This window comes from Cetorhinus maximus, chromosome 19 (assembly GCF_964194155.1).
Source record: "Cetorhinus maximus chromosome 19, sCetMax3.hap1.1, whole genome shotgun sequence".
Classification (NCBI taxonomy): domain Eukaryota; kingdom Metazoa; phylum Chordata; class Chondrichthyes; order Lamniformes; family Cetorhinidae; genus Cetorhinus; species Cetorhinus maximus.
In genome coordinates this window covers 18,527,646-18,554,085 of record NC_135897.1, presented here as the reverse complement: position 1 = coordinate 18,554,085, position 26,440 = coordinate 18,527,646, and the positions used below count along the sequence as shown (strand labels likewise).

The following is a 26,440-nucleotide window of genomic DNA, read 5'->3' as shown; positions in this document are numbered from 1 at the left end:
CAAGTCACTCACCATTCTGACTTGGAAATATATCGCTGTTCCTTCACTGTCGCTGGGTCAAAATCCTGGAACTCCCTTCCTAACAGTGCTGTGGGTGTACCTACACTACATGGAGGGGAGGTGAAGAAGCAAACAAAAGAAGCAAAGAGGGAGCATGAAAAGAGACTGGCAGCTAACATAAAGGGAATCTAAAAGTCTTCTGTAGGCATATAAATAATAAAAGGGTGGTAAAAGGAGGAGTAGGGGTGAGGAGGGACCAAAAAGGGAATTTAGAGATGGAGGCAGAAGGCATAGCCAAGGTATTAAATGAATACAAAGGGGAGGTAATTCAGACATTAGAAGGTTTTAAAATTGAAAAAGAGCAGGTATTGGATAGGTTATTTGTACTTGATAAGGCAACGGGGCCAGATGAGATGCACCCAAGGATACTGCGAGAAGTGAGTGTGGAAATCTTGGAGGTACTGGCCCTAATTTTTCAATCTGCCTTAGATTCAGGGGTGGTGCCAGAGGACTGGGGAATTGCAAAAGTTACACACTAGTTCAAAAAGGGTATAAGGGTAAGCCCAGCAACTACAGGCCAGTCAGTTTAATTTCAGTGGTGGGGAAACTTCTGAGACAATAATCTGGGACAAAGTTAATAGTCACATGGGCAAACGCAGGTTAACTAAGAAAAGCTAGCATGGATCTCTTAAGGAAAAATCATGTGTAACTAACTTGGACTTTTTTGAATAGGTAACAGAGGACAATGCTGTTGATGTAGTGTACATGCATTTCCAAAAGGCGTTTGATACAGTGCTACACAACAGACTTGTGAGCAAAGTTATAGCTCATGGAATAAAAGGAACAGTAGCAACATGGATACGGAATTGGTTGAGTAACAGGAAACAGAGAGAAGCGGTTGATGGATGTTTTTCAGGCTGGAGGATGGTTTGTAATAGGACTCAGTGTTGGGAGCCTTATTTTTCGTGATATATATTAATGACCTAGATCTTGGTGTACAGGGCACAATTCAAAACTTGGAAACATTGTGAACTGTGAGGAGGATAGTGTAGAACTTCAAAAGGACATACACAAGTTGGTGGAATGGGCGGGCAGATGGCAAATGAAGTTCAATGTAGAGAAATGTGAAGTGATTCAGTTTGGCAGAAAGAGCAGAGAGACAGTATAAATAGGGGGTGCATAAGCAGAGGAACCTGGATGTATATGTGCAGAAGTCATTGAAGGTGGCAGGGCAGGTTGAGAGGGCAGTTCATAAAGTACACAGTATCCTGGGCTTTATTAATAGGGAAATAGAGTACAAGAGCAAGGAGGTTATGTTGAACTTACATAAGACAATAGTTCAGCCTCAGCTGGAGTATTGTGTCTAGTTGTGGGTGCCGGAAGGATGTGAAGGCACTGGAGAAAGTGCAGAAAGTATTCACGAGAGTGGTTCCTGGGATGAGGAACTTTAGTTATGAAGATAGATTGGAGAAACTAGGGCTGCTTTCCTCAGAAAAAAGGCAACTGAGAAGAGATTTGATAGAGATATTCAAAGTCATGAGAGGTCTAGACAGAGTAGATAGGGGGAAGCTGTTCGCACTCGTAAAAGCATCTAGAATGAGATAGCACAAATTTGAAGTAATTAGTAAAAGAAGCAATCGTGATAAGAGGAAAAACATTTTCACGCAGTAAGTGGTTAGGGTCTGGAATGCTCTGCCTGACAGTATGGTCGAGGCAGGTTCAACTGAAGCATTCAAAAGGGCATTAGACTGTTACTTGAAAAGAATGTGCAGGGTCATGTGGAGGATGCAGGAGAATGGAACTAGGTGAGTTGCTCATTCAGAGAGCTGGTGCATATGATGGGCCAAATGGCCTCCTTCTGCACCATAACAATTCTAAATTGGTAAACTAGTGCTTAGTGCACAGCGCAATATAGCTGAAGTTGTGTCTACTGTACTGGTTTATGGTGGGCAAATGATAGACCATTTAACATCAGAAAATTAAGATCAGCAAAATGTAATGTATCTAATATGACTCTGGAAACAATATTTATTTGGCATCTTTCATGTTATGAAGGCATTTCACAGCCAATTATTTAGTTTTGAAGGGTAGTGAATTTTGTTTTGTAGGCAAATCTGACAGTCCAGTTATACACAGCAGGTTTCCACAAAGAGCACTGAAACGAACCTGTTTTGGTTGTATGGGTTGAGGGATGAATGTTGGTCAGGTCAATGCTCTGCTTTTCCTTTTTATTTTAGTAGTGCCATGGGATCATTTATGGTCACCATAACAGGTGGGCAGGCCATGAGTTAGTCTAATGTCTCATCCTTAAAAGCACATGTCTGACAATGCAGCATCCCATCAGTACTCCCTGAAACATCAGCACAGATTGTGCTCAAGTCCTTCTGAATCAAAAGGCCACAGCACAATCCTCAGTCGTGGTCTTTAGTATAGATCTGGGTTCTTTCATGTTGGTGGCGACAAACTATCTTTTTCAATACATAAAATTCCACTAGATCACCTGGGAAAATCATAGATTCATAGAATGGTTACAGCACAAGAGGCCATTCAACCCACTGTGTCTGTGCCAGCTCTCTGCAAGACCAACTCACCTAGTCCCACTCCCCAGCCTTTTTTGACAAGCACCTTTAAACAGCTGTACCAAACAGAAAACCGAGCACATTGGAAGGAAAGAAGATCACTGACTTCACTTCATAAGCACTATCATGCCCAAAGATCAGCATCAGTTAATTAAAAAACAGAAGATGTTAATAAACTGGACCATCCAGAACTGCACATCTAAATCAGTTAAATGAAAAGCAGATTGCTGAACTTTCAAGAGCATTATTCCTTGCTAATTTTACCTGAAGTCATGCCCAGGATGTTCCGGCTCTAGGAACCTAACTACAATCTTCTGACAGTGTTACAATAATAGAGAAAACAAACAATGGAAAAAGTATGATGAACAATTGGTTTGCATGCTACATATCAACTGATGCAGGGAATCTCAACCTTTTTGACTGAGGACCACATTCCCTTTTTTTTTGCATTCAAATTAGTTATACAATTATGCATATATTTATTATTTTTATTTTACCTACTTTAATATGAAACTTTTTGGTGGTGCTCGTTTCCAAATTGCAGTGCCCTCTCCTTTCTCTGCGCCTATAACCTCCTCTAGCCTGTACAACCATCTGAGATCTCTGCCATTCTTCAATTCTAAATTCCTGCTCTCCGGATTTTCATCACTTCACCATCGGTATCCTGAAAGCTGGATAGTCCCAAAGCTCTGGAATTCCTTCCCAGTGCCTCTTCGTCTCTCTACTTTTCTCTTCCCATTTAAAACGCTCCTTAAAATCTACCTCTGCACTGATTCTTTTAGTTACCTGTGCTAATATTTCCTTGTGCGTCTCCCCATGGGGAGGTGGTGGCATAGTAGTAATTGTCACTAGACCAGTATTCCAGAGACCCAGGATCTGGGGTCCTGGGCTCAAATCCCACAGCAGCAGATGGTGAAATTTGAATTCAATAAAAATCTGGAAATCTGAACCAGGAAATCTGCCTTACCTGGTCTGGCCTACATGTTCCAGACCCACAACAATGTGGCTGACTCTTAAAAAAAAAATGCCCTCTGGCCTAGCCAGCAATCCACCATGGATGAATAAAAAAATGACAAATTTTGTTAGATGACACTCATGTTGTCATAAATCAAACTGAGGTCGCGGGCATTCCTGGGATTCTGCAGATAGTGTGGAAGGTTAGCTCGGAGACAATAGCAGAATCGCCCCACAAAAAAGTTATGAATTATTTAACAGACATAATTAGTTATTTTCTGACTGCTTCAAGTTTCACTGAACTTTCACTTGACCCATCCTTCAGAAATACACACTGCCCTTAAAAACCCAGTTACACCTGGTTGACACGGTGCAACTTTTTCTGGGGTTTGAATGCTAACAGTTCACCATCAACTCTGTAAAACCAAAGTGATCTGGCTGTGGATGACATTATAAAAGCATAGCTTGACATGTTTCAAACATATTCTAGCTGAATAATATCACCAAAGAAGTGTAAGACTAGGTGAAACATGGTCAAAAGCCCCAGCAATGGCACTCAAGTGTAACCAGATATGCATAGGGATAAGGAGTCAGCATGATTTAATCAGTTCTTGTGCGCACATCTTTCATTTAGTGGCTTTGTGGATCAAGAAAAAATTAATTGATGATTCAATTTCCTTGCCAGAAGGACCCTGAGGTGTAAGTCAAATTGAACTAGCACCAACATCTATGACCAACCATTAGTATTCTGGAGAATACAAACTTACGAGTTTCCAAAGGGTGAAAAATAGTGATTACCTGCCTAAATACAATAAAGTTCTGCCATTTGTGACATCCTCTTCCTCAAATTTGCTTATCCACGCGAAAGTCTTTCTACACCAGATTGCCCATCGTGGGCCCAAATGTTCACTTACCCGCGGGTTTCAAAATAAAAAAATAGAAGCCAACTTTAGAAAATGCCGAAAAAAAGAAAAATTGCCTAAAGGAAGTTAAAAAAAAAAGGGAAGGTGTCCATGACACATCTCCTGCAGTAGGAAGTGCAGACTATGTGTGCCTGCTGCTGGCACGTGGATGTTCCTTGATGCTGCAATTTAATTCCTGATCACAGTGCAGTATCTGGGCAATCTTTAAGCCTGCATCTTTAAGCCTGTATAGTACTGTATTTAAAAATAAGTGAGTCAGAACCAACAAATAAATGTCCTAGGAAAGTGATACTTTTGAAAAATATTAGGTAAATGCTACTAGATAATGCTATTAGATAAAGTGCTTCTATGCTGGCCAGGGAATACAGTATCAGAGAACCTACAATTAAGTATATTGGGCAGTCTGAAGATAACATAAGGGTCAGTATAAGTGTTTCTGGTAATGTACTGCCAGGTTAACTTGTAAGTAGGAGCGATCCACACTTGGAAGAAATGGAGAAGTTACTAAGCATGCGGATAGAGCACCAGCAAATAAAGAGGACCCCAATGGTCTAATCATTCAAAATAAAGCGGCTGAATTGTACCAGCACAAGCAGCAGTAAAGAGGATAGGGCTGGTGTTAATGGTGATAACAGTGACGATGATGGTGGCATTGAACGGTTCTCTCCTTTGCTTTCCAGAGGATTTTCCGCCAGTACAGGATGTTTATTTGCTGTAAAAAGCATTTTGGTGTTCATAATGTGAAGTTGGTAGGGGAGACTGCATCAGCTAACCATGCAGCTGCAGAAGAGTTTCCCAAGGTGCTGCACGGATGCATTGAAGAGAGAGGGTACCAGTCAGAGCAGGTTTTTAATACAGATGAAACTGGCCTGCTCTGGAAGAAATAGGACCAACATATCCAAAGAAGAAAGGACAGCACCTGGTTTTAAAGCTGCAAAGGACAGGATGTAAACCAATACTGGTTTATAGGCCGGAAAACCCTCGAGCCTTTAAAAGAGAAAAATAAATCTCATCTGCCAGTCTTTTGGATGGCTCACAGTAACACCGGAGTTACATTAGTGTTTGAGGTCTGGCTTGAGAATTGCTTTCTACAGGAGGGAAAAGAACTTGTCCTTCAACATCATATTTATCTTCTACAATGCTCCTGGATCTCTACCCTCTCTTGCAGATAGCCATTCAGACACTGACATTTTGTTTTTATCCACAAATATGACCTTTCTTATCCAGCCAATGGAACAGGGGTCATTGCAACCTTCAAAGCTTACTTTACACATAGAAAATTCAGCAACATTATGGAAGCAAATCCTTCAAGTCTGTGATTGCTGGAATGAATTCAACACCCTCACAGCAACAGGAATAATTAAAGACTCATGGGATGAGGTTAGAGAGTCGACCATAATAACCTTCTGGAAAGTAATTTGGCCTGAGGCTGTGAATGATTTCACAGGGTTCCCTAGTTTGGATGTGAAGTGACCATGATTGTTGAGCTGACAAAACAAGTTGGAGAGGAGGGATTCGAAGATCTGGCACAGGTGAAGTAGAGGAATTGCTTCAATCTCATCAAGAGGAACCTTCTACAGAAGAATTGGTTGAACTGGTGGAATTTAAGTGAATTTTAAAAGCAGGAGGAAGAGGAGCCTAAAAAAGGTCATTTTACAGCCAAAATGATGGCAGACCTCATAGGTCAGCTGAAGATTTGAAAAAAAAAACAGGTGACAGGCTGATACAAACATGGAAATAAGCCTTGCCTTTTCTAAAGCGAATGACACTGCCTTTGCTCCTTACCGAGAACTTTACAAAGTGAAACTCAAAAGGCAAAAGCAGTCAAAAATATAATTTTTAAAAATCAACATCTACATCCGCCACATCACCCACCCCCTTCTCTCTCCACTCTCGAGTAAAGCACTTAAGTGTGACAAATTTTACACTGTTCTTGTTTTATTGCTTTATTACACAATTTCACCAATACGTTTCTCTTAAGTTTATTAAAACATAGTCTTTATTACCTTTGATGCTTTATACATGTCAAATTTTCAGATGACTGGAACCTATCTAATTGACTTCCATTGTAAAATATATTTGTTATTTGCATGTTTGCCATCTGCGACATTCCATGGGAACGTAGACCCCATGAACAGCAGGACTTGGCTGTATTCATGTGTTATATTATGCTGCACTAACCTTTTAAAAACCAATGCCAATGTTTCTTCCAAGCAGCACAGCTGTATGCTGCTAGTGCAAAACAAAGCATCCTAAACCAATAGGAGTAGAGATTCCACTTTGGGCGCAATTGGCAAACAAGCGCATTTTGCAGCCCTTTTTTTTAAACTTCTGTTCAAACTCATTTGTATATCACCGGATGCAAAATCTGTCAAGAACGAGAGCAGTTGGGCAGCATTTTCAGATATGATTCTTTGGAAAAAAAATTATGCTTTGAAAAATATTCCTTGTTTTTAAGTGGTAACTTGGTACAATTTGATTTTTACAGCTAAAATGGGTTTATCACAAAAATAGAATTTTTAAACAGAGTCGAGTAACTCCATTTTGAATTGAATTTGAACTGAAAATGTTATGAAAATATATTGAACCATTTCTTAGTTATACTTGGTACAGTATTCAGGGATTTAGTAAATTAAAAATATAAGTATATATATATTCAAAAGTTTTTAAAACACTTCTTTTAGTGTCCTTGCACCCAAAAGTCCCAGCTTAATGCTCTGTGAGAATCTGCAAATGAACACAATTAGTAAAAACTCCCAATGGTGATTAGCTCACTCTGGGAGTGTAGCCAGTTTTGGGGGCGGGACTGGCTTCTAGTATAATGGATTTTTAAACTAGTGCAAAAGATCTCAGAAACTCAAGGTACGCTGAAGTAATCTGTGTTTAAAATGATAATTTACACAGTGGTTATACAGAGCAGAAACTCCAAGTCAAAATGTAAATAATGTAACAAAAATGTTAGACAAAACCCTCAGAATTGAATTCATGGTGCTTAAAGTCTGTATGTTGAATTAGTGAGATTTAAACAAAAAAAAATACCGTAAATTGTGGCGTCTAAGTTGACCTGACGTACAAGATGACCCCATTTTTCCAGCCCCAAAAAGTGTTTTTTTTGCATATACTTGGTGTATAAATCAACTTCCCTTTTGAGCTATCAAATGCTATACTTGTATTAGTAGTCAGCCTCAATTTTACAACCCACAAATGCGTGTTTTATTTACTGGCACCTTATAACTGGACACAAGGAATCAAGCGGGCTATATGGGCCGCATTGCAAAGATGCGCTTGACTTTAAGACATGCCCACTCTTTGTGTTGTACATGGATGATGTTTCAAAGTGATGACCAAGCACACCTACATCGGCGGTTCACTTTTATACTTACTGCATAAGTCGGCCTCCGTTTTTGGAGGGATTTTTCTAAGTTTCAATGGATAACTTTAATGCCATCTCCAGCAGTTTATTTGTGGTAGGGTGATCAGATTTTCAACAGTCAACACATTGAAAAGCTTTGGGAAGGCAGGGCTTGGTGATGACTGACATGTTGGGCAACCAATGGGAGAAGTCTGGGGGAGAGGCAGTTGAAGATAGGTGAGTGTTTCTTAGCACAAGCCAGGTCCTCCAGAATGTGTCAAGCGACGTATTTCCTCCGCCAGGTGCATGGCCTGAATTATGACGTGCAGCTCCTGTTTATAGACCTGAGGGGCCTTCATGGCTCCTTGCAGGCGTTGCTCGTCTTTTACCAGGACCTGATCAAAGTCTGGAACATGGTCGCCTCGCAATGCAGCTCTCTGCCGTTAGGAGTAGCGGCTATGGTCAGAGAGCCGCTGCTCAGGAATCCGCCCCTCCGCCCTTTTCAGTGGCTGGCGGAGAGGAGGGCTGTGGCTGCTGGAGTGACCAGGATCGGGCACGTGCTGGGTGGCGGAGGAGTGGGCTGGATGTTTCCACAGGAGTTGGCGCGTCACATGTCCGTGGACGTCCAGCTCGCGGCCAATGCCATCGAGATCTCAGGATGGTTGTGCACGGACCCGGTGTCATACTGGGCCTCGAGGTGGCGCAGGTGCGCGGTGGTCTTCCATCTGAGCGTACCCCTGTTTGGATGGAATTCCACATTGGCCCCAAGCCTCAAACCCTCCCTCGGGAGCCGGTGCCCCGCAACCTGAGCCGCCTCGCAGAAATGCCCTCCGTGCTCTTTAGCACGGCGTGGAGAGGTTTCCTGTATAGGCTGCTGCTGCACACCCTTCACTTCCTTGCCCTTGCTGCCACCTGGACACGCCCTGGCGTTCCTTGTTGCCTTCCGGCAGCAAAGGTCCCGTTGGGGGGCCTTCTAATGGAGGTGTCCTCCTGCTTTCCATCGGGGACCTGGGGTGGAGGGTGTTGCACGCAGCAACCCCGTACAACCGCAGGATGTGTTGGTTCATGGACTCCCAAGTGACCTGTGCTTTTTGTGGCCTTGTGGAGTCCGTGGACCACGTTTACGTAGGGTGTTGTAGGATACACTCCCTTTTCAGTTATTTAAAAAGCCTTTTATTAAATGTTTTGTTTGCACTTCAGTCCCACGCTCCTGATCTACGGGCACCCGGTGTGGAGGGGGGCCGGGAGGGAGGAGGACTTCCTCGTGAACCTGCTCCTGGGCCTGGCCAAGTTGGCCATTAACAGGTCCAGGCAGCGGGCGATCGAGGGGGTCGTCCCACCCGACTGTCTGCCCCTCTTCCGCGGCTACATTCGCGACTGAGTGTCCCTGGAGAGGGAGCACGCAGTGTCTGCCGGCACCGTCGAGGCCTTCCGTGCTCGGTGGGCACCGCGGGGACTGGAGTGGTTTATCAACCCCCTTAATCACATTTTGATTTGATGTTTGTAAGTTGTCTTTAACCTTGGTCTGTGGTTTTGCAGTTCCCTAATTTAGGGGCTGTGTTTATTTTGTTCTACTTGGTGGACTCTAAAATAATTAATTCTCCTTAACTTTCCTAACCCTGCAGCCACGTCTTGGTGCTCCCCGGACATCCACAGCAGAGGTGGAGGCAGCCTGCTGATTGTAATGCCCTGTCTGTGATGACTTTGGAGGGCCGAGACTTGGAAAGCCCCGGCCTGCTTTCGGGAAAAAAAAAGAATGCGTCCAGCCAAAGTTGGCAACCCTAAGACACCCAATTCTTGAAGGCAGTGGTTTTGAACCACAGACTTTTGGTTAAATGACATTTCTCCCTTATTTTCTTTTTAAAAAGCTGCTTTGGGTTGCATTAGAGTGCTTAAGTTGGAGTTTGGTGAGTGAGGGAGTTCAATGAAGAGGGAAGGAGGTGATCATTTCATTTTCTACCTTTCCTCAGAAAGAGCAGCAGCCTTGGTAAGGAGGACCTGATAATAATTTCATCTTTCCTTGATATTCTCTAAATTAGAGGAAGTAAAATTAAAGGGAGTAATTTAAGGGCTAGTTATGGCAGGGCAGCTGGCCACATGGAATTCTCCTGCAGTGTAATGTGGGAAGTCAGTGACACTTCCAGCGTCCAGGGCGACGATGTGTGCAGGAAGTGACTGCAGCTGCAATGACTCGAAATCCAGGGTTCATGGCTGGATCTGTGGCTGGAGTCATTGTGGAACATTTGCAAGGATAAGATCTTCGTGGATAGCACATACAGTGAGATGGTCGCACTGCAGGTAAAGAGTGCACAAATGGAAAGGGATGGGTGACTGCCAGGCAGATTAAAAAGTCTAGGGAGGTAGTGCAGGAGTCCCCTGGGTCTGCCTCCCGCTCAGTTTTTCCATTTTGGATACTGCTGCGGGAGATGGTTTGTGAGGGGAATGCAGCAACAGCAAAGTCCATGACACCACGAGTGGCTCAGCTGCACAAGGCTGGGGGGGGGGGCGGGTAGAAGAGAAAAAAATAGAGTGGCAATAGTGATAGCGGATTCTATTGTATGTGAATAGGTGGACGCTTCTGCAGCCGTAGATGTGACAACAGGATGGTATATTGTCTCCCTGGTGCTAGGGTCAAAGATGTCACTGTAGAACATTCTGAAAGGGGAAGGGTGAACAACCAGAGGTCGTGGACCATATTGGTACCAACGACATAGGTAAAAAAGAGGGCTGAGGTTCTGAAAGCAGAATATAGGGAGCTAGGAAATAAATTAAAACGCAGGACCTCTCAGTAATCTCAGGATTATGCCCAGTGCCACCTGCTAGCGAAGTCAGGAATAGGAGAATAGACTAGATGAATGCGTGGCTGGAGATATGGTGTAGGAGGGGGGGCTTTTAGATTCCTGAGGCATTGGGACTGATTCTGTGGAAAATGAGACCTGTACAAGCTGGATGGGTCACACCCCAGCAGCACCGGGTCAAAGATCCTTGCAGGGGTATTTGCTAGTACTGTGGTGGTGGGTTTAAATAAAGTGGCAGGGGGATGGGAGCCTGGGCGGAGAGGACACGAGAGAGGGAAACAAAGACAGGAATGAAAGACAGAAAGTAGAAAGCAAAAGTGGAAGGCAGAAGAAACAAGGGCTAGCAGCAAATAAGGCCATAGTACAAAAAATGTGTAAACATGTTAAAAAGTCTAAAGGCACTGTATCTGAGTGCATGAACCATTCATAAGAACATAAGAAATAGGAGCAGGAGTAGGCCATTTGGCCACTCAAGCCTGCCCTGCCATTCGATAAGATCATGGCTGATCTGTCCCAGGCCTCAACTCCTCTTTCGTGCCAGCTCCTCATAGCCCTCAACACCCCAATATTTCAAAAATCTAACTACCTCCTCTTTAAATACTTTCAGTGATCTAGCCTCCACAACTCTCTGGGGTACAGAATTCCAGACATTCACTACCCTCAGAGAAGAAATTCCTTTGCATCTCAGTTTTAAATGAGTGTCACCTTATTCTGTAACCATGTTCTCTAGTTCGAGATTCTCCCACTAGTGGAAACATCTTCTCAATATCTACCCCAGTCAAGCCCCCTCAGAATCTTGTACGTTTCAATAAGATCATTCTTATTCTTCTAAACTCTAACCTGTTTAGCTGTTCTTGATAAGTCAATCCCTTCATCCCAGGAATAGATGACTATGTGGGGGGTAGGATTAGTAAATTTGCGGATGACACAAAGATTGGCCGGGTAGTTAACAGTGAGGTTGAGTGTCTTGGGCCACAGGAAGATATAGACGGGATGGTCAAATGGGCAGATAAGTGGCAGATGGAATTTAACCCTGAAAAGTGTGAGGTGATACACTTTGGAAGGAGTAATTTGACAAGGAAGTATTCAATGAATGGCATGGCACTAAGAAGTTCTGAGGAACAAAGGGACCTTGGCGTGTGTTTCCATAGATCTCTGAAGGCAGAGAGGCATGTTAGTGGGGTGGTGAAATAGGCATATGGGACACTTGCCTTTATCAATCGAGGCATAGACTACAAAAGTAGGGAGGTCATGTTAGAGTTGTATAGAACCTTGGTGAGGCCACAGCTGGAGTACTGTGTGCAGTTCTGGTCGCCACATTATAGGAAGGATGTGATTGCACTGGAGGGGGTGCAGAGGAGATTCACCAGGATGTTGCCTGGGATGAAACCTTTAAGTTATGAAGAGAGGTTGGATAGACTTGAGTTGTTTTCGTTGGAACAGAGGGGCGACCTGATCGAGGTATATAAGATTATGAGGGGCATGGACAGGGTGGATAGGGAGCAGCTGTTCCCCTTAGTTGAAGGGTCAGTCACAAGGGGGCATAAGTTCAAGGTGAGGGGCAGGAGGTTTAGGGGGGATGTGAGGAAAAACATTTTTACCCAGAGGGTGATGATGGTCTGACATGCGTTGCCTGGGAGGGTGGTGGAGGCGGGTTGCCTCACATCCTTTAAAAAGTACCTGGGTGAGCACTTGGCACGTCATAACATTCAAGGCTATGGACCAAGTGCTGGTAAATGGGACTAGGTAGGTAGGTCAGGTGTTTCTCACGTGTTGGTGCAGACTCGATGGGCCGAAGGGCCTCTTCTGCACTGTGATTCTGTGAACGAACCTAGTGAATTTCTTTTGAGCTGCCTCCAATGTCAGTATATCCTTTCTTAAATACGGGGACCAAGACTGTACACAGTACTCCAGGTGAGGCCTCACCAACACCCTGTACAGTTGTAACAAGACTTCCCTATTTTTAAACTTCAACCCCCGAACAATACAGGCTAAAATTCCATTTGCCTCCTGAATCACTTGCTGCATCTGCATACTAACATTTTGTGTTTCACAAGAACACCCAGATCCCTCTGTGCTGCACTTTTTTGGAGCCTCTCTCTATTTAAATAATAGTATGCCTTTTGATTCTTCCTACCAAAGTGCTTGACCTCACACTATCCTACATTAAACTCCACCTGCCAGGTTTTTGCCCACTCATTCAACCTATCTATGTCCCCTTGCAGATTCTTTATGTCCTCATCACAACATGCCCTCCCACCTATTTTTGTATTGTCAGCAAATTTGGATACATTACATTCTGCCCCTCCTCCAAGTCATTAATATAGATAGTAAATAATTGAGTCCCTAGGACTGATCCTTGTGGCACTCCACTAGTTACGTCTTTCCAACCTGAAAAACATCTATTAATCCCAACTATCTGTCTTCTGTGTGTTAACCAATCTTCAATCCATGCTAATACATTACCCCCAATACCGTGAGCTCCTATCTTGTGCAATAACCTTTTATGTGGCACCTTATCGAATACCTTCTGGGGATCTAAATAGGGTACATCTACCGGTTCCCCTTTATCAATTCTGCTTGTTATATCCTCAAAGAGCTCTAGTGAATTCGTCAAACGTGATTTCCCTTTCACAAAACCATGTTGACTGTTCGATTGCGTTAAGCTTTTCTAAATGTCCTGCTATTTCTTCCTTAATAGTGGACTCTAGCAATTTCCCAATGACAGATGTTAGGCTGATTGGCCTTTAGTTTCCTGCTTTTTGTCTCCCACTCTTCTTGAACAGGGGCATTACGTTAACGGTTTTCTAATCCTGTGGGACCCTTCTGGAATCCAGTGAGAGTTCTGGAATATTTCAACCAATGCCTCCACTATCTATGCAGCCACTTCCTTTAAAACCCTTGGATGCAGGCCATCAGATCCTGGTGACTTGTTCGCCTTTAGTCCCATTAGTTTGTCAAATACTTTGTCCCTTGTGGTAGAGACTGTTACAAGATCTTTCCTCCCATTAGCTCCTTGCTTCTGTGGTACCTGTGGGATATTTATAGTGTCCTCCACCATGAAGACCGATGCAAAATATTGGTTTAAATTTTCTGCCATTTCCCTGTTCCCCATTATCAATTCTCCAGTTGCATCCTCCAAGGGTCCCAGGCTCACTTTAGCCACTCTCTTTCGTTCTATATACCCGTAGAAGCTCTTGCTGTTTGTTTTTATATTTCTTGCCAATTTACTTTCATAATCAATTTTGTCCCTCTTTATTAGCTTTTTAGTCATCTGCTGGTTCCTAAAAAATTCCCAATCCTCTGGCTTACCACTAGTTTTCGCCGCTTTGTATGATTGGGTACTCTCCTTGACCACCTTTGTTAACCATGGGTGATTCATCCTTCTCATCGAAGGTAGACGAATTAACAGTGCAAATAGATGTAAATGGGTGCAATATGATTGCGATTACAGAGACATGGCTGCAAGGTGACCAAGCCTGGGAACTGAATATCTAAGGGTATGCAATATTTAGGAAGGACAGGCAAAAAGAAAAAGGAGGTGGGGTGGCGTTGTTAATTAAGGATGAAATCAGTGCAATAGTGGGACAGGATATTGGCTCAGCAAACCTAGATGTAGAATCAGTCTGGATGGATGTAAGAAGCAACAAGGGACAGAAAACATTAGTGGGAGTTGTCTATAGGCTTACAAACAGTAGTGATAAGGTAGGGACAGCATTAAACAGGAAACTAGAGGTGCATGTAACAAGGGTGCTACAGTAATCATGGGTGACTTTAATCTACTCACAGATTAGGTAAACTAAATTAGCAATAACACTGTGGCGGATGAATTCCTGGAGCGTGTATGAGATAGTTTTTTTAGATCGGTACAATCGAGGAACAAACTAGGGAACAGGCTATCCTAGATTTGGTACTGAGCATTGAGAAGGGGTTAATTAATAATCTTGTTGCGTGGGGTCTTTTAGAGAACAGTGACTATAACATGATAGAACTCTTTGTTAGGATGGAAAGTGAAGTAGTCCAATCCAAAACTAGGGTCTTAGATCGAAACCAAGGAAACTACGAAGGTATGAGGCGTGAGATGGCTAAGATAGATTGGGGAACATCATTAAAAGGTGGCTAGGCAATGGATAATATTTAAGGAATGAATTTATATATAAAAATAAAAAGATTAGTGAAGACAAATGTAAGTCCCTTACAGTGCAAAATGGGAGAATGTATAACAGAGAACAAGGAAATAGCAGAGCAATTAAACAACTACTTTAGTTCTGTCTTCAAGGACGAAGACACAATTAACTTCCCAGAAATGATAGGGAACCAAAGGTCTAGTGAGGTGGAGGAATTGAAGGAAATTAGAACTACTAAAAAAATAGTGCTGGAGAAATTAATGGGGCTGAAAGCCAATAAATCCTGAGGGTCTGATAATCTACATCCCAGAGTACTAAAGGATGTGGCCATGGAAATAATGGATGCTTTGGTTGTCATCTTCCAAAATTCAGTGGATTCTGGAACAGTCCAGGCAGATTGGAGGTGGCAAATGTAACCCTACTTTTTAAAAAAAGGAAGGGAAAAACAGGGAATTACAGACTGGTTAGCCTAACATCAGTAGTAGGGAAATGCTAGAGTCTATTATAAAGGATGTGATAACATGACGCTTAGAAGATACCAATAGGATTAGATAAAGCCAACATGGATTTATGAAAGGGAAATCATGTTTGACAAACCTACTGAAGTTTTTTTTTGAGGGTGTAACCAGCAGAATAGGTAAGAGAGGACCAGTAGATGTGGGGAAGAATTTTCGGGTCGGCGGGCAGGGGTGGGGCCCGCTCACCGACGTGTAAAACAATGCGCGGTGACGTTGGGCGGGCGTCCCTGCGTGTCATTTAGGTTTTCAATTCAGCAGGTGTCAAAAGCCTATTAAGGCCATTTAAAGTCATTAAAGCAATTAACAGGGCTGCCCATCCAACTTTAAGGCTGGCAGGCAAGTGAAGAGCCCAGGCGGCCTTCGCATTTTTCATGGAACCTCATCCACGAGTGGGATGAGGTTTCATGAAGGTTTCATTAATTAAATAAAATTTTTTTTCAAAATTCATGAACATGTATCAGCTCACTGTCAAATGAGGGGACATGTCTTAAAATATTTCCTTTTCTTTATTTAAATTTTTAAACCTTAAACTAATCTCCCTGAGGCACAGAGGTGCCTCAGGGAGATTTCTGCGTTCTATCGCGTGGATGTGTGAAAGAGCGCAGACCCCGGCTCAGAGAATCCACCCCCGCCCCCACAGGAAGTGGTCAGTGTTTCTGGGCGAGCGTCATGCTGAGCGGGATAAATGGTGGCGCGGACCCGATCGGGTTCCCGCCCGCCCCCCGCACAATCCCCCCAACGGGGGGAAATTTCTGCCCATGGTGTTTTTGGATTTTCAGAAAGTTTTTGATGAAGTCCCACATAAGAAGTTAGTGTGCAAAATTAAGGCACATGGCATTGGGGGTAATATGTTGGCATGGTTTGAGAATTGGTTGGCAGGCAGGAAACAGAGTTGGAATAAATGGGTGTTTTTTGGAGCGGCAGGCGGTGACTAGTGGGGTAGCGCAGGGATCAGTGCTTGGGCTCCAACTATTCACAATATATATCAATGATTTGAATGAGGGAACCAAATGTAATATTTCCAAGTTTGCTGATGACAAAAAACTTGATGGGAATGCCAGTGGTGAGGACGATGTTAAGAGGCTTCAAGGTGATTTAGACAGGTTGAGTGAGGGGGTAATTACATGGCAGATGCAGCATAATGCAGATAAGTGTGAAGTTATCCACTTTGGTAGGAAAAACAGAATGGTAGTGTATTATTTAAATGGTGATAGATTGGGAAATGTTGATGTACAAAGGGACCTGGGTGTCCTTGTACATGAAAGCAAGCATGCAGGTGCAGAAAGCAGTTAAGGTGGCAAATGGCATGCTGGCCTTTATTGCGAGAGAACCTGAGTACAGGAGCAAGGATGTCTTACTGCAGCTATACAGGGCTTTGGTGAGACCATACCTGGAGTACTGTGTGCAGTTTTGGTCTCCTTACCTAAGAAAGGATATACTTGTCATGGAGGGAGTGCAGCAAAGGTTCACCAGATTGATTCCTGGGATGGCAGGATTGTCGGATGAGGAGAAATTGAGCCAACTAGGCCTGTATTCCATGGAGTTTAGAAGAATGAATAAGAGGGGATCTCATTGAAATGTATAAAATTCTGACAGTACTGGACACAGGGATGATGTTTCCTCTGGCTGGCGTTCTAGAACAAAGGGTCACAGTTTCAGGATACGGGGAAGGCCATTTAGGACTGAGGTGAGGAGAAACTTCTTTGCTTAGAGGGTGGTGAACCTGTGGAATTCTCTACCACAGAAGGCTGTGGAGGCCAAGTCACTGAATATATTCATGGAGGAAATAGATAGATTTCTAGATGTTAAAGGTGTCAAGGGGAATGGGGAGAGAGCAGGAGTATGGTGTTAAGATAGAGGATCAGCCGTGATCGTATTGAATGGTGGGGAGGCTCGAATGGCCTATTTTCTATGTTTCTAACCAAGGCTTCGTTTGTTACAAGATCCCAGAATCCTCTATTCCAATCTAACTTTAATGTGCAACGCACAACGCTAAGACCAATCTTCATTTAAAAGCCTAGTTTATTTTAATTTTCACAATGGGTTCTCACAATCAACAGTTTTAGCCAGAAGCTGGATTTTAAACTAGCGAACCTACCTGAAGTGTGGAAGATTTTGTTTAAACCCAGAGCCGAAGGCAGGAAAGCACACGATCTCTCAATGAGAAATCTGGTTGAACGTGCCACGGCTCAACCAAACTTGCCTGTCACCTTCCTCAGCACCAATTGGTGGTTTACTGGTGGGCTACCACTTTAAGTGCGGCTTGCGGTTGGCAGACACCACTGTCAATCTTCTGTGTCACCCAGAGGCTGACTCTCCCAGCTCCCAGGTCATCATGGGGTAAATTATAGGAGGTCATGGGGGTAAATTATAGGAGGTCAGGGAGGTAAATTAAATGAGGTCAGGGAGGTAAATTAAATGAGGTCAGGGAGGTAAATTATAGGTGATTAGGAAGTAAATAATAGGTGGTCAGGGGGGTAAATAATAGGTGGTCATGGGGGTAAATTATAGGAGGTCAGGGGGGTAAATTAATGGTGACTGCTGGTTCAGAGCAAGCTCTGAGTGTCATACGTGCTTGTTTGTTTTCAGGGTACAGGAAGCACTTCCACATCTGACGCACTGGTTATTGTGAGTGTCTTCCTCCACTCTTGAGCCAAAACAAGCCCAACCTCCTGCGAAACTGATCCCTGCTTCCTTGTGTTCTAGAGGACCTGGCTTGTGCTGAGAAACACTCACCATTCTGCATTATTTCCTGTCCCCAGCAGATACAATCCTGGCCCCTGGCCAGTTACAAAATCAGCACAACCGGAATGGCAACATGATTTCTCAGGCTCACAGTCCCAATATACACTAAAGATCAGAAAACAGTTACCTCCATTAGGCCACATGCCTTCACACCTGTGTGTTCATGAAGCTCTGATTGGCTAATCGGGGCGTTCTGATGGATTGGCCAATCAGGCCACTGAAAGGCAAACAGGGAGTGCTGGGGGGGGTGGTGGGGGGCGAATTTGCACCTGACACTGGATGTCAGTGAGAAGGATTTCTGTGCGTGTGGGAGTGTCCCAGTGCAGCCGGCATTCAGATTCTCAGCATACAGGGCACGAGAGAGGTTTTTTGAATTTACCCAGTAAATGGAACACTGGGATGGGGGGATTCTAGGGAGAAAGATTGGGAAGACAAAACAGGGACATTTGGAAATTTGGAGAAAACTGTTGGGACAGTGGGACATTTAATCAAAAACCTGTCCTGGCAAAAACGGAATGTCTGGTCACCCAAATTTGTGGCTGCAATTTGTCAATGCACTAGTTTTGAACTAACACTTTTAACTAACAAAGAACCAGTCCATGTGGTGTAGGTACACCCACAGTGCTGTTAGGGAGTGAGCTCCAGAATTTCGACCCAGCAACAATGAAGGAACAGCGATATGTCCCCAAGTCAGAACGATGTGTGGCTTCGAGGGGAACTTGCCGGTGATGGTGTTCCCATGCATCTGCTGCCCTTGTCCTTCTAGATGGTAGAGGTCGTAGGTTTGGAAGGTGCTGCCTGAGGAGTGTTGGTGACTAGCTGCAGTGCATCTTGTGCATGGTACACACTACTGTCACTATGTGTCGGTGGTGGAGAGAATGAATGTTTAAAGTGGTGGATGGGGTGCCAATCAAACGGACTGTTTTGTCCTGGATGGTGTCAAGCTTCTTGAGTGTTGTTGGAGATGCACTCATCCAGGCAAGTGGAGAGTGTTCCATCACACTCCTGACTTGTACCTTCTAGATGGTGGGCAGGCTTTGGGGAGCCAGGAGGTGAGTTACTTGCCACAGAATTCCCAGGTTCTGACCTGCTCTTGTAGCCGCAGTATTTGTACGGCTAGTCCAGTTCAGTTTCTGGACAATGGTAACCCCCAGGATGTTGACAGTGGTGAATTTAGCAATAGTAATGTCATTGAATGTCATGGGGAGATGGTTGGATTCTCTCTTGTTGGGCATAGTCATTGCCTGGCACTTGTGTGGCATGAATATTACTTGCCACTTGTCAGCCCAAGCCTGGATATTGTCCAGGTCTTTCTGCATATGGGCACGGGCAGCTTTAGCATCTGAAGAGTTGCGAATGGTGAACATTGTGCAATCATCAGCGAACACCCCCACTTCTGACCTTATGATGGAAGGAAGGTCATTGCTGAAGATGGTTGAGACACTGCCCTGAGGAGCTCCTACAGTGATCTCCTGGTATGATTGACCTCCAACAAACACAGCCATCTTCTTTTGTGCTAGGTATGACTCCAACCAGTGGAGAGTTTTCCGCCGATTCCCATTGTCTCCAGTTTTGCTGGGCTCCCTGATCCCACACTCGGTCAAATGATGTCTTGATGTCAAGGGCGGTCACTCTCACCTCACCTCATAAGTTGAGCTCTTTTGTTCATGTTTGAACCAAGGCTGTAATGAGGTCAAGAGCTGAGTGGTCTTGGCGGAACCCAAACTGAGCATCAGTGAGCAGGTTATTGCTGACTAGGTGCTGCTTAATAACACTGTTGATGACCCCTCCATCACTTTGCTGAAAATTGAAAGTAGGCTGATGGGGCGGTAAGTGGCTAGGTTGGGGTTTGTCTTGCTTTGAGTGCCCAGGACATACTTGGGCAGTTTTCAAATTGCCATGCAGATGCCAGTGTTGTAGCTGTATTGTAACAGCTTGGCTAGGGGTGAGGCTAGTTCAGGAGCACAAGTCTTCAGTACGATTGCCTGAATGTTGCCAGGGCCCATAGCCTTTTCAGTATCCAGTGCCTTCAGCCATTTCTTGATATCACGTGGAGTGAATCGAATTGGATGACAGGCATCTGTGATGCTGGGGACCTCTGGAGGAGGCCAAGATGTATTTTTAAAAATTTGTTCATGGAATGTGGGCTTCGCTGGCTAGGCCAGCATTTATTAGCCTCCTCAAACTGCCCTGGTGGCGGTGAGCCACTGCAGTCCATGTAGTGCATGTAGATCCACAGTGCTACAAAGGAGGGAACTCATTCACTTGGCACTTCTGGCTGAAGATTGGAGCAAATGCTTCAGCCTTATCTTTTGCACTGAAATGTTGGGCTCCCCCATTATTGAGGATGGGGATATTTGTGGGGTCTCCTCCTCCAGTGAGTTGTTTAATTGTCCACCACCATTCATGACTGGATGTGGCAGGACTGCAGAGCTTAGATCTGATCCGTTGGTTGTGGAATTGCTTAGCTCTGTCCACCACTTGCTGCTTATGCTGTTTCGCATGCAAGTAGTCCTATGTTATAGCTTCACCAAGTTGATACCTCATTTTTAGGTATGCCTGGTGCTGCCCCTGGCATGCCCTCCTGCACTCTTCATTGAACCAGGGTTGATCCCCAGTTTAATGGTAAAGCAGGGGAGATATGCTGGCCATGAGGTTCTAGAGTGTGGTTGTATACAATTCTGCCGCTGCTGATGGCCCACAGCGCCACATGGATGCCAGCTTTGAGTTGCTAGATGTGTTTGAAATCAATCCCATTTAACATGGTGGAGTGCCACACAATACGATGGAGGGTATCCTCAATGTGAAAATGGGACTTTGTCTCCACAAGGACTGTGCGGTGGTCAAGGACAGATGCAACCGCGACTGGTAGATTGGCAGGACGAGATCAAACAGGTTTTCCCTTTGGTTGATTTCCTCACCAGCTGCCCGCAGACCAGTCTAGCAGCTATGTCCTTCAGTGCTGGGCCGGCTATCAGTAGTGGAGCTACCGAGCCACTCTTGGTGACGGACATTGAAGTGTCCCCTACCCAGGGTACATTCCATGCCCTTGCCATCCTCAGTGCTTCTTCCAATTGGTATTCGACACGGAGTACTGATTGATCAGCTGAGGGGGATTGAAGGGGGGGGGGGTACATGCAGTAGCTGGTAACCAGGAGGTTTCCTTTCCATTGTTTGACCTGATGCCATGAGACATTATGGGGTCTGGAATCAACTGAGGAATTCCAGGGCAACTCCCTCCTAACTGTGCCACCACCTCTAGTGGCTCTGTCCTGACATACTCAGGGGTGGTGATGATGGTGTCTGGGACATTATCCGAAAGATATGATTCTGTGAGGATGACTATGTCAGGCTGTTGCTTAACTAGTCTGTGAGACAGCTCTCCCAATTTTGACACAAGCCCCCAGATGTCACTAAGGAGGACTTTGCAGAATCCACAGGACTGGATGTGCTGTTGTCATTTCTGGTGCCTAGGTCAATGCTGGGTGGTCCATCCAGTTTCATTCCTTTTGGGTTTCATAAAGGTTTGATACAACCGAGTGGCTTGCTAGGCCATTTCAGAGGGCAGTCAAGAGTCGTCCACATTGCTGTGGGTCTGAAGTCACATGTAGGCCAGGCCACATAAAGCCAGATTTCCTTCCCTAAAGAACATTAGTGAACCAGATGGGTTTTTATGACAATTGACAATGTTTTCATGGTCACTATTACTGAGACTAGCTTTTAATTCCAGATTTATTAGTTGAATTTAAATTCTCCAAGCTGCCATGGTGGGATTTGAACCTCTGACCCCAGAAAATTAATCTTGCGCCTCTGGATTCTAGTCCGGTGATATTACCACTTCACCACCACCTCTCCCCCATGTTAGGGTATTTGCACTCTTTCGTGGGAATATCCACAATAACAACATCCATACTTCACAATCTCCAGGAGTTGAATCAATATTATTATAAAACAGTGAAACTAGTGATCACTCAGATCTCCTGTATTCAAACACTTGCACTATTTCTGATCAGAATTCTCCACAACTGTTTCAATTTTGGTATATTTTGTCATTCCAAGTTACAGTCCTAGCCACAAGTGAACAAGATTCCTGAATACATGCCATTCAGGTTACTCATGCAGAGTAAAAACATAAGCAAATGAACTAGAAATTTTAGACAGCAATCTCTTGTACTTACACACAATTTCTTGTAGCCAGGTCTTTATGAATAACTTCTCTCCTGGCCAGGTAACTCATCCCACAGGCGATCTGAATGGCCATATGTACAAGGTCCTGTTGGGATATTGCCTGTGAAAAATGCATGATAACCATTACTATGAATTTCATCAGTTTCAACAAACCCAGTTAGTACAAATTGAAATAGAATTACACCGCAATGGGAGGGATAGGTGCAGCTGGAGGACACGAATAGAGAACATCTTTATCAATTGCAATAATGTAGTGCCAAGGATCTGGATGCAGTGCTGAAGTTCAATGACCTCACACAAGTGGTCAAGGTCCATGAATTAATCTTCAAATGGCCTATCCCACCAATTGCACCAACAGCCTCCATTCATTACATCCCCTTCACTCTCGATCGACAGTGACTCATACCTCAAATTCCTAGCTTCACCTCAACCTCACACACTGAGCACTGTCGCAAACCTCAAACCCACATCTTTCACCTTGTACACACTGCCAGCTATTCAACCAAAACAGGCACATCACCCAAGCACATTGCACAGCACTGACTGACCCACTTCTCTGCCCATAACAAGAAGCAACAACAGCTAACCGGCATGGGACAAGCACATGCTCTGGAGAGTACTGTCGGGCTCCTCGACTTGTCCAGGCATTGGGAGCATTGGTCTGCTTCATAACATTCTATATGGCAAATCATTCTCACAAAATATATGCTCCATATGTGTTTGGGTTGCACACTGGATTAATGAACCAGGTGCTCAGTAGATAGCCCTTGTCGGCCCAACCTTCTGGCTTCTTGTAGTTGCTAAAATGCTGTTGGACACACAGCTTACTGGCTGTGAATGCATCATGACTACTGTCAGGATATTGGGTGCACTGACCATGGTCACACACCAGCTGCATAGTGGAATCTGTTGTAGTCAACAGGAGGTCGCACCATGGGGAAGACCAGTATCCTGGTGAAGCCACATGCATGCTCTGCCTCTGGCTATAACTGACACACTGCTTGTAAATAGAGGTGAATACATTGCCTTCTCTCCTTCCGGATGGAGGGGACAGCGTTTGCGATCAGTGGAGCGGCCATGTCCAAGGCATGGCCAGTGGCAGGGCTGAAACCATTGAAGATGACAGTATATTCGTATCCAATCCTCCTTCTCACTTCCCCCTTGTGTCATTATCTCTTCTGAGAGATGTTTTAAGGATGCATCTCTTGCTTTTCCCCCACCTTCCCCTCACTACCACCTGATCTTTGTGCCTCTCTCTTTTCAGATACCAAGGAACTAGAATCTGGATGGACAGTGGTGCAGGAATAAGTAGTGGCTGATCAGGAAAAAACACCATCACTTGCAGCCACCAGCTCAGATACTGACACTATGGGTAAAATCTTTAGCTTGGTGGGCATGCGCCTGACCCGGCCAAGTGTAAAACGACACGCGACATTTCAGTCGGAGGGCGCGTGCCGGAGTTGGTAGCATGCCCGCCGACAATTAAAAGGCCTATTAAGGCCATTAAAAGGTTAATTAAAAGAAATTTTTTGCTGCCCGTCCAACCTTACGGCTGGCGGGCAGGCAAAAAGGCCAAGTGGCCTTTGCACTTTTTTGAAAACCTCATCCATGGGCGGGATGAGGTTTCCAAAAGCAAATAAAAATCAAATAAAAACGTTATTTTTTCATTAATGTCAGAGTCACATGAGGGGACATGTTTCATAACATTTATAAAATCTTTATTTTTTTTAAAAATTAGCTCTGCCTCAGGGAGATTAAGTAGCACGCATGTGCAAAGGTCACACTTGGCCTGCTCACTCTCCTCCCCCCGCCCGCACAGGCAGCGCTCAGTGCTGCTGCTTGCGTTTCATGCTGGCCTGCCCAATGTGAAGTTGCCTTCCGGGCTCGATCGCGGGCAGCAGTCGGCTTCCCGACCACCCCCACTGAGCCCGCATGCCCTAGGGCAAAATTCTGTCCTATGTGTACTTTACAGGATAGCATAGTGGCCAAATCTACATACTGTGAGACTGGGCATGAGTAAACTGCAGCCAGGGCTGGGAGAAAGACTGGCACAAATGCCATTAATTTGGGAGGGGTGAAGTTGCACAAGTTCTGGTCCATAGGGCTCAGATGGGGGCTTCAATTGACAGAGCACAGGAAAAGATAGATGGGCATGCACACAGAAATACCTGATACAATGGCAGGCCTGTCAGAAAGGCTGCAGTCACTGCCAAGAAGCATGGAGGAGTTAAGCACCAACTTTCCACTTGCTTTTGCGCAGAGCTTGGAGCCCATCATTTATAGCATGAAAATGGTGACTACTCCATGAGAACAACTGTGGATACAGCCACAGTTCTGATGAAGAGTCATTCGGACTCGAAACGTTGACTGTGTTCCTCTCTGCAGATGCTGTCAGGCCTGCTGAGTTTTTCCAGGTATTTTTGCTTTTGTTGTGGATACAGCCATGATGCAGCGTCTGATGGTCAATGTCTCAACTTTAACTGCTGCTGATTAACTCTTTGGATATTGCTGGTTGAGGGCAGTGGGGGTCATTCAGGCTGGTGATCACATGTTCATCTGTGCTGTTAACAGGGGGTGTTAGCTGGAGCACTGAGGTTGAAAATTGCACAGTCAAATATCTGCGTTGTGTGCTGACTGACATCCCAATGTGCCAACTCTGCATGTTTTTGGTGCATGCTCCTAGTGCCTGCTCTACTGACCTATCTAAAATGACATCTGCTATAACCTGTACATGATTTTAGATGCCAAATGGCACCCATAGCACCAAAAATACAAGAGTTACCAATATGAATTTTGCAGCCACTAAGTTCGGCAGTTCTCCTTGCAGTGCCTTAGTAGTCTTAGCACAAAAAATACTATCATTTAAGTGGGCAAGGTTCCCCAGCAATTGATCAGCAAGTTCCAATTCCAAAATGGGATCTGTTTCACTATCTCCAGAACCAACACTTCCTTAATGTGACAATTCCGAGAGAGTTCAGTTGCATTGGACTCTTGGAATTGTCACGTTAAGGAAGTGTTGGTTCCGGAGATAGTGAAACAGATCCCATTCACTTCCTGTGAATGAATAATTTAAAAAAATCATGTCCGTCCTGGCTCTCCTAAGGAGCAATTGTCTGAAGGACAGTGTGCAGCAGACACCTTAAATCCCTGGAGAAATATCACCGGCGATGCCTCCGCAAAATCCTGCAAATTCAATGGCAGGATAGGTGCTCCCATATCAGTGTTCTCTCTCAGGCTAACATCCCCAGTATTGAAGCACTGGTTATGTTTAATCAGCTACATTGGGTGGGCCACATCGTCTGCATGCCTGCACGAGACTCCCAAAACAAGCTCTTTACTCCAAGCTTTGTCACGGTGAGCGATTACCAGGAGGGCAGAGGAAACATTTCAGGGAGAACCTCAAAGCCTTTCTGAGAAAAATGGAATACTCCCACCGATTTGTGGGAATCTCTTGCTCAAGGCCATCCAGACTGGAGAAGAAGCATCTACAAAGGTGCCAATCATTTCTAAAGTCTCCGACAGGCCCAGGTGGAGGCAAACAGCGGAAGGAGCGGACCAAAATCTGAGTGTCCAACCCACCCGCCTCATCAAACGCTATCTGCCCCACCTGTGGCAGGGTGTGCAGATCCAGCATTGGATTCTTTAATCACGTCAGGACCCACAACCCCGGAGTGGAAGAAAATCATTCTCAGCCCCGAGGGGCTGCCTAAGAAGAAGGAGCACTTCACGTACTTACATATAATAATTTATATATTATAAACTATATTTATATTATAAATTATACTATATAATAATGATAATGTATAAGTGCTGCATGTAAACTGTGTTTTAATAATGCTTTTAAGAAAACAGGCAAATGCAAACTTAAGAATAGCAATATGAGGACTATTCCACTGATGTGAACAATGAGACAGACCGACCAGACAAGCCAGAGATAAAGGATAGTGGCAACTCCATTAACATTCTATTATATGCTTATTGAATGGCTTTTCACACAATCAAAATACTGTGGGTGTTAGAAACCTGAAGAAAGAATTAAAAACTGCTTAGGCAGCATCTGTGGAGAGAGAAAGAGTTAATGTTTCAGGTCGATGACCTTTCTGATGATCAACCTGAAATATTAACTCTGAACAGCCTTTACTATGGCTATAGATTGTGCCTTTATGCCATTAATAGGCAATCAGTTCACAGATCATACCCAATATAGACAGCTAATAACCAAATCAGTATTAACAGTAATCCCATCCTATTTAGAT

The 26,440-nt window shown here is 44.4% G+C and overlaps 1 protein-coding gene across 4 annotated transcripts in view; it reads right to left on the bottom strand.

Annotated features, from left to right (window-relative positions):
- Positions 1 to 26,440, bottom strand: part of ryk (receptor like tyrosine kinase) — a 359,220-nt gene that overhangs the window by 28,580 nt on the left and 304,200 nt on the right. For all 4 annotated transcript variants that reach the window (XM_078563543.1, XM_078563545.1, XM_078563544.1 and 1 more), the window contains one exon: positions 22,175 to 22,284. In XM_078563543.1, the coding sequence (XP_078419669.1) occupies positions 22,175 to 22,284 (110 nt within the window). The remainder of the gene's footprint in view (positions 1 to 22,174; positions 22,285 to 26,440) is intronic.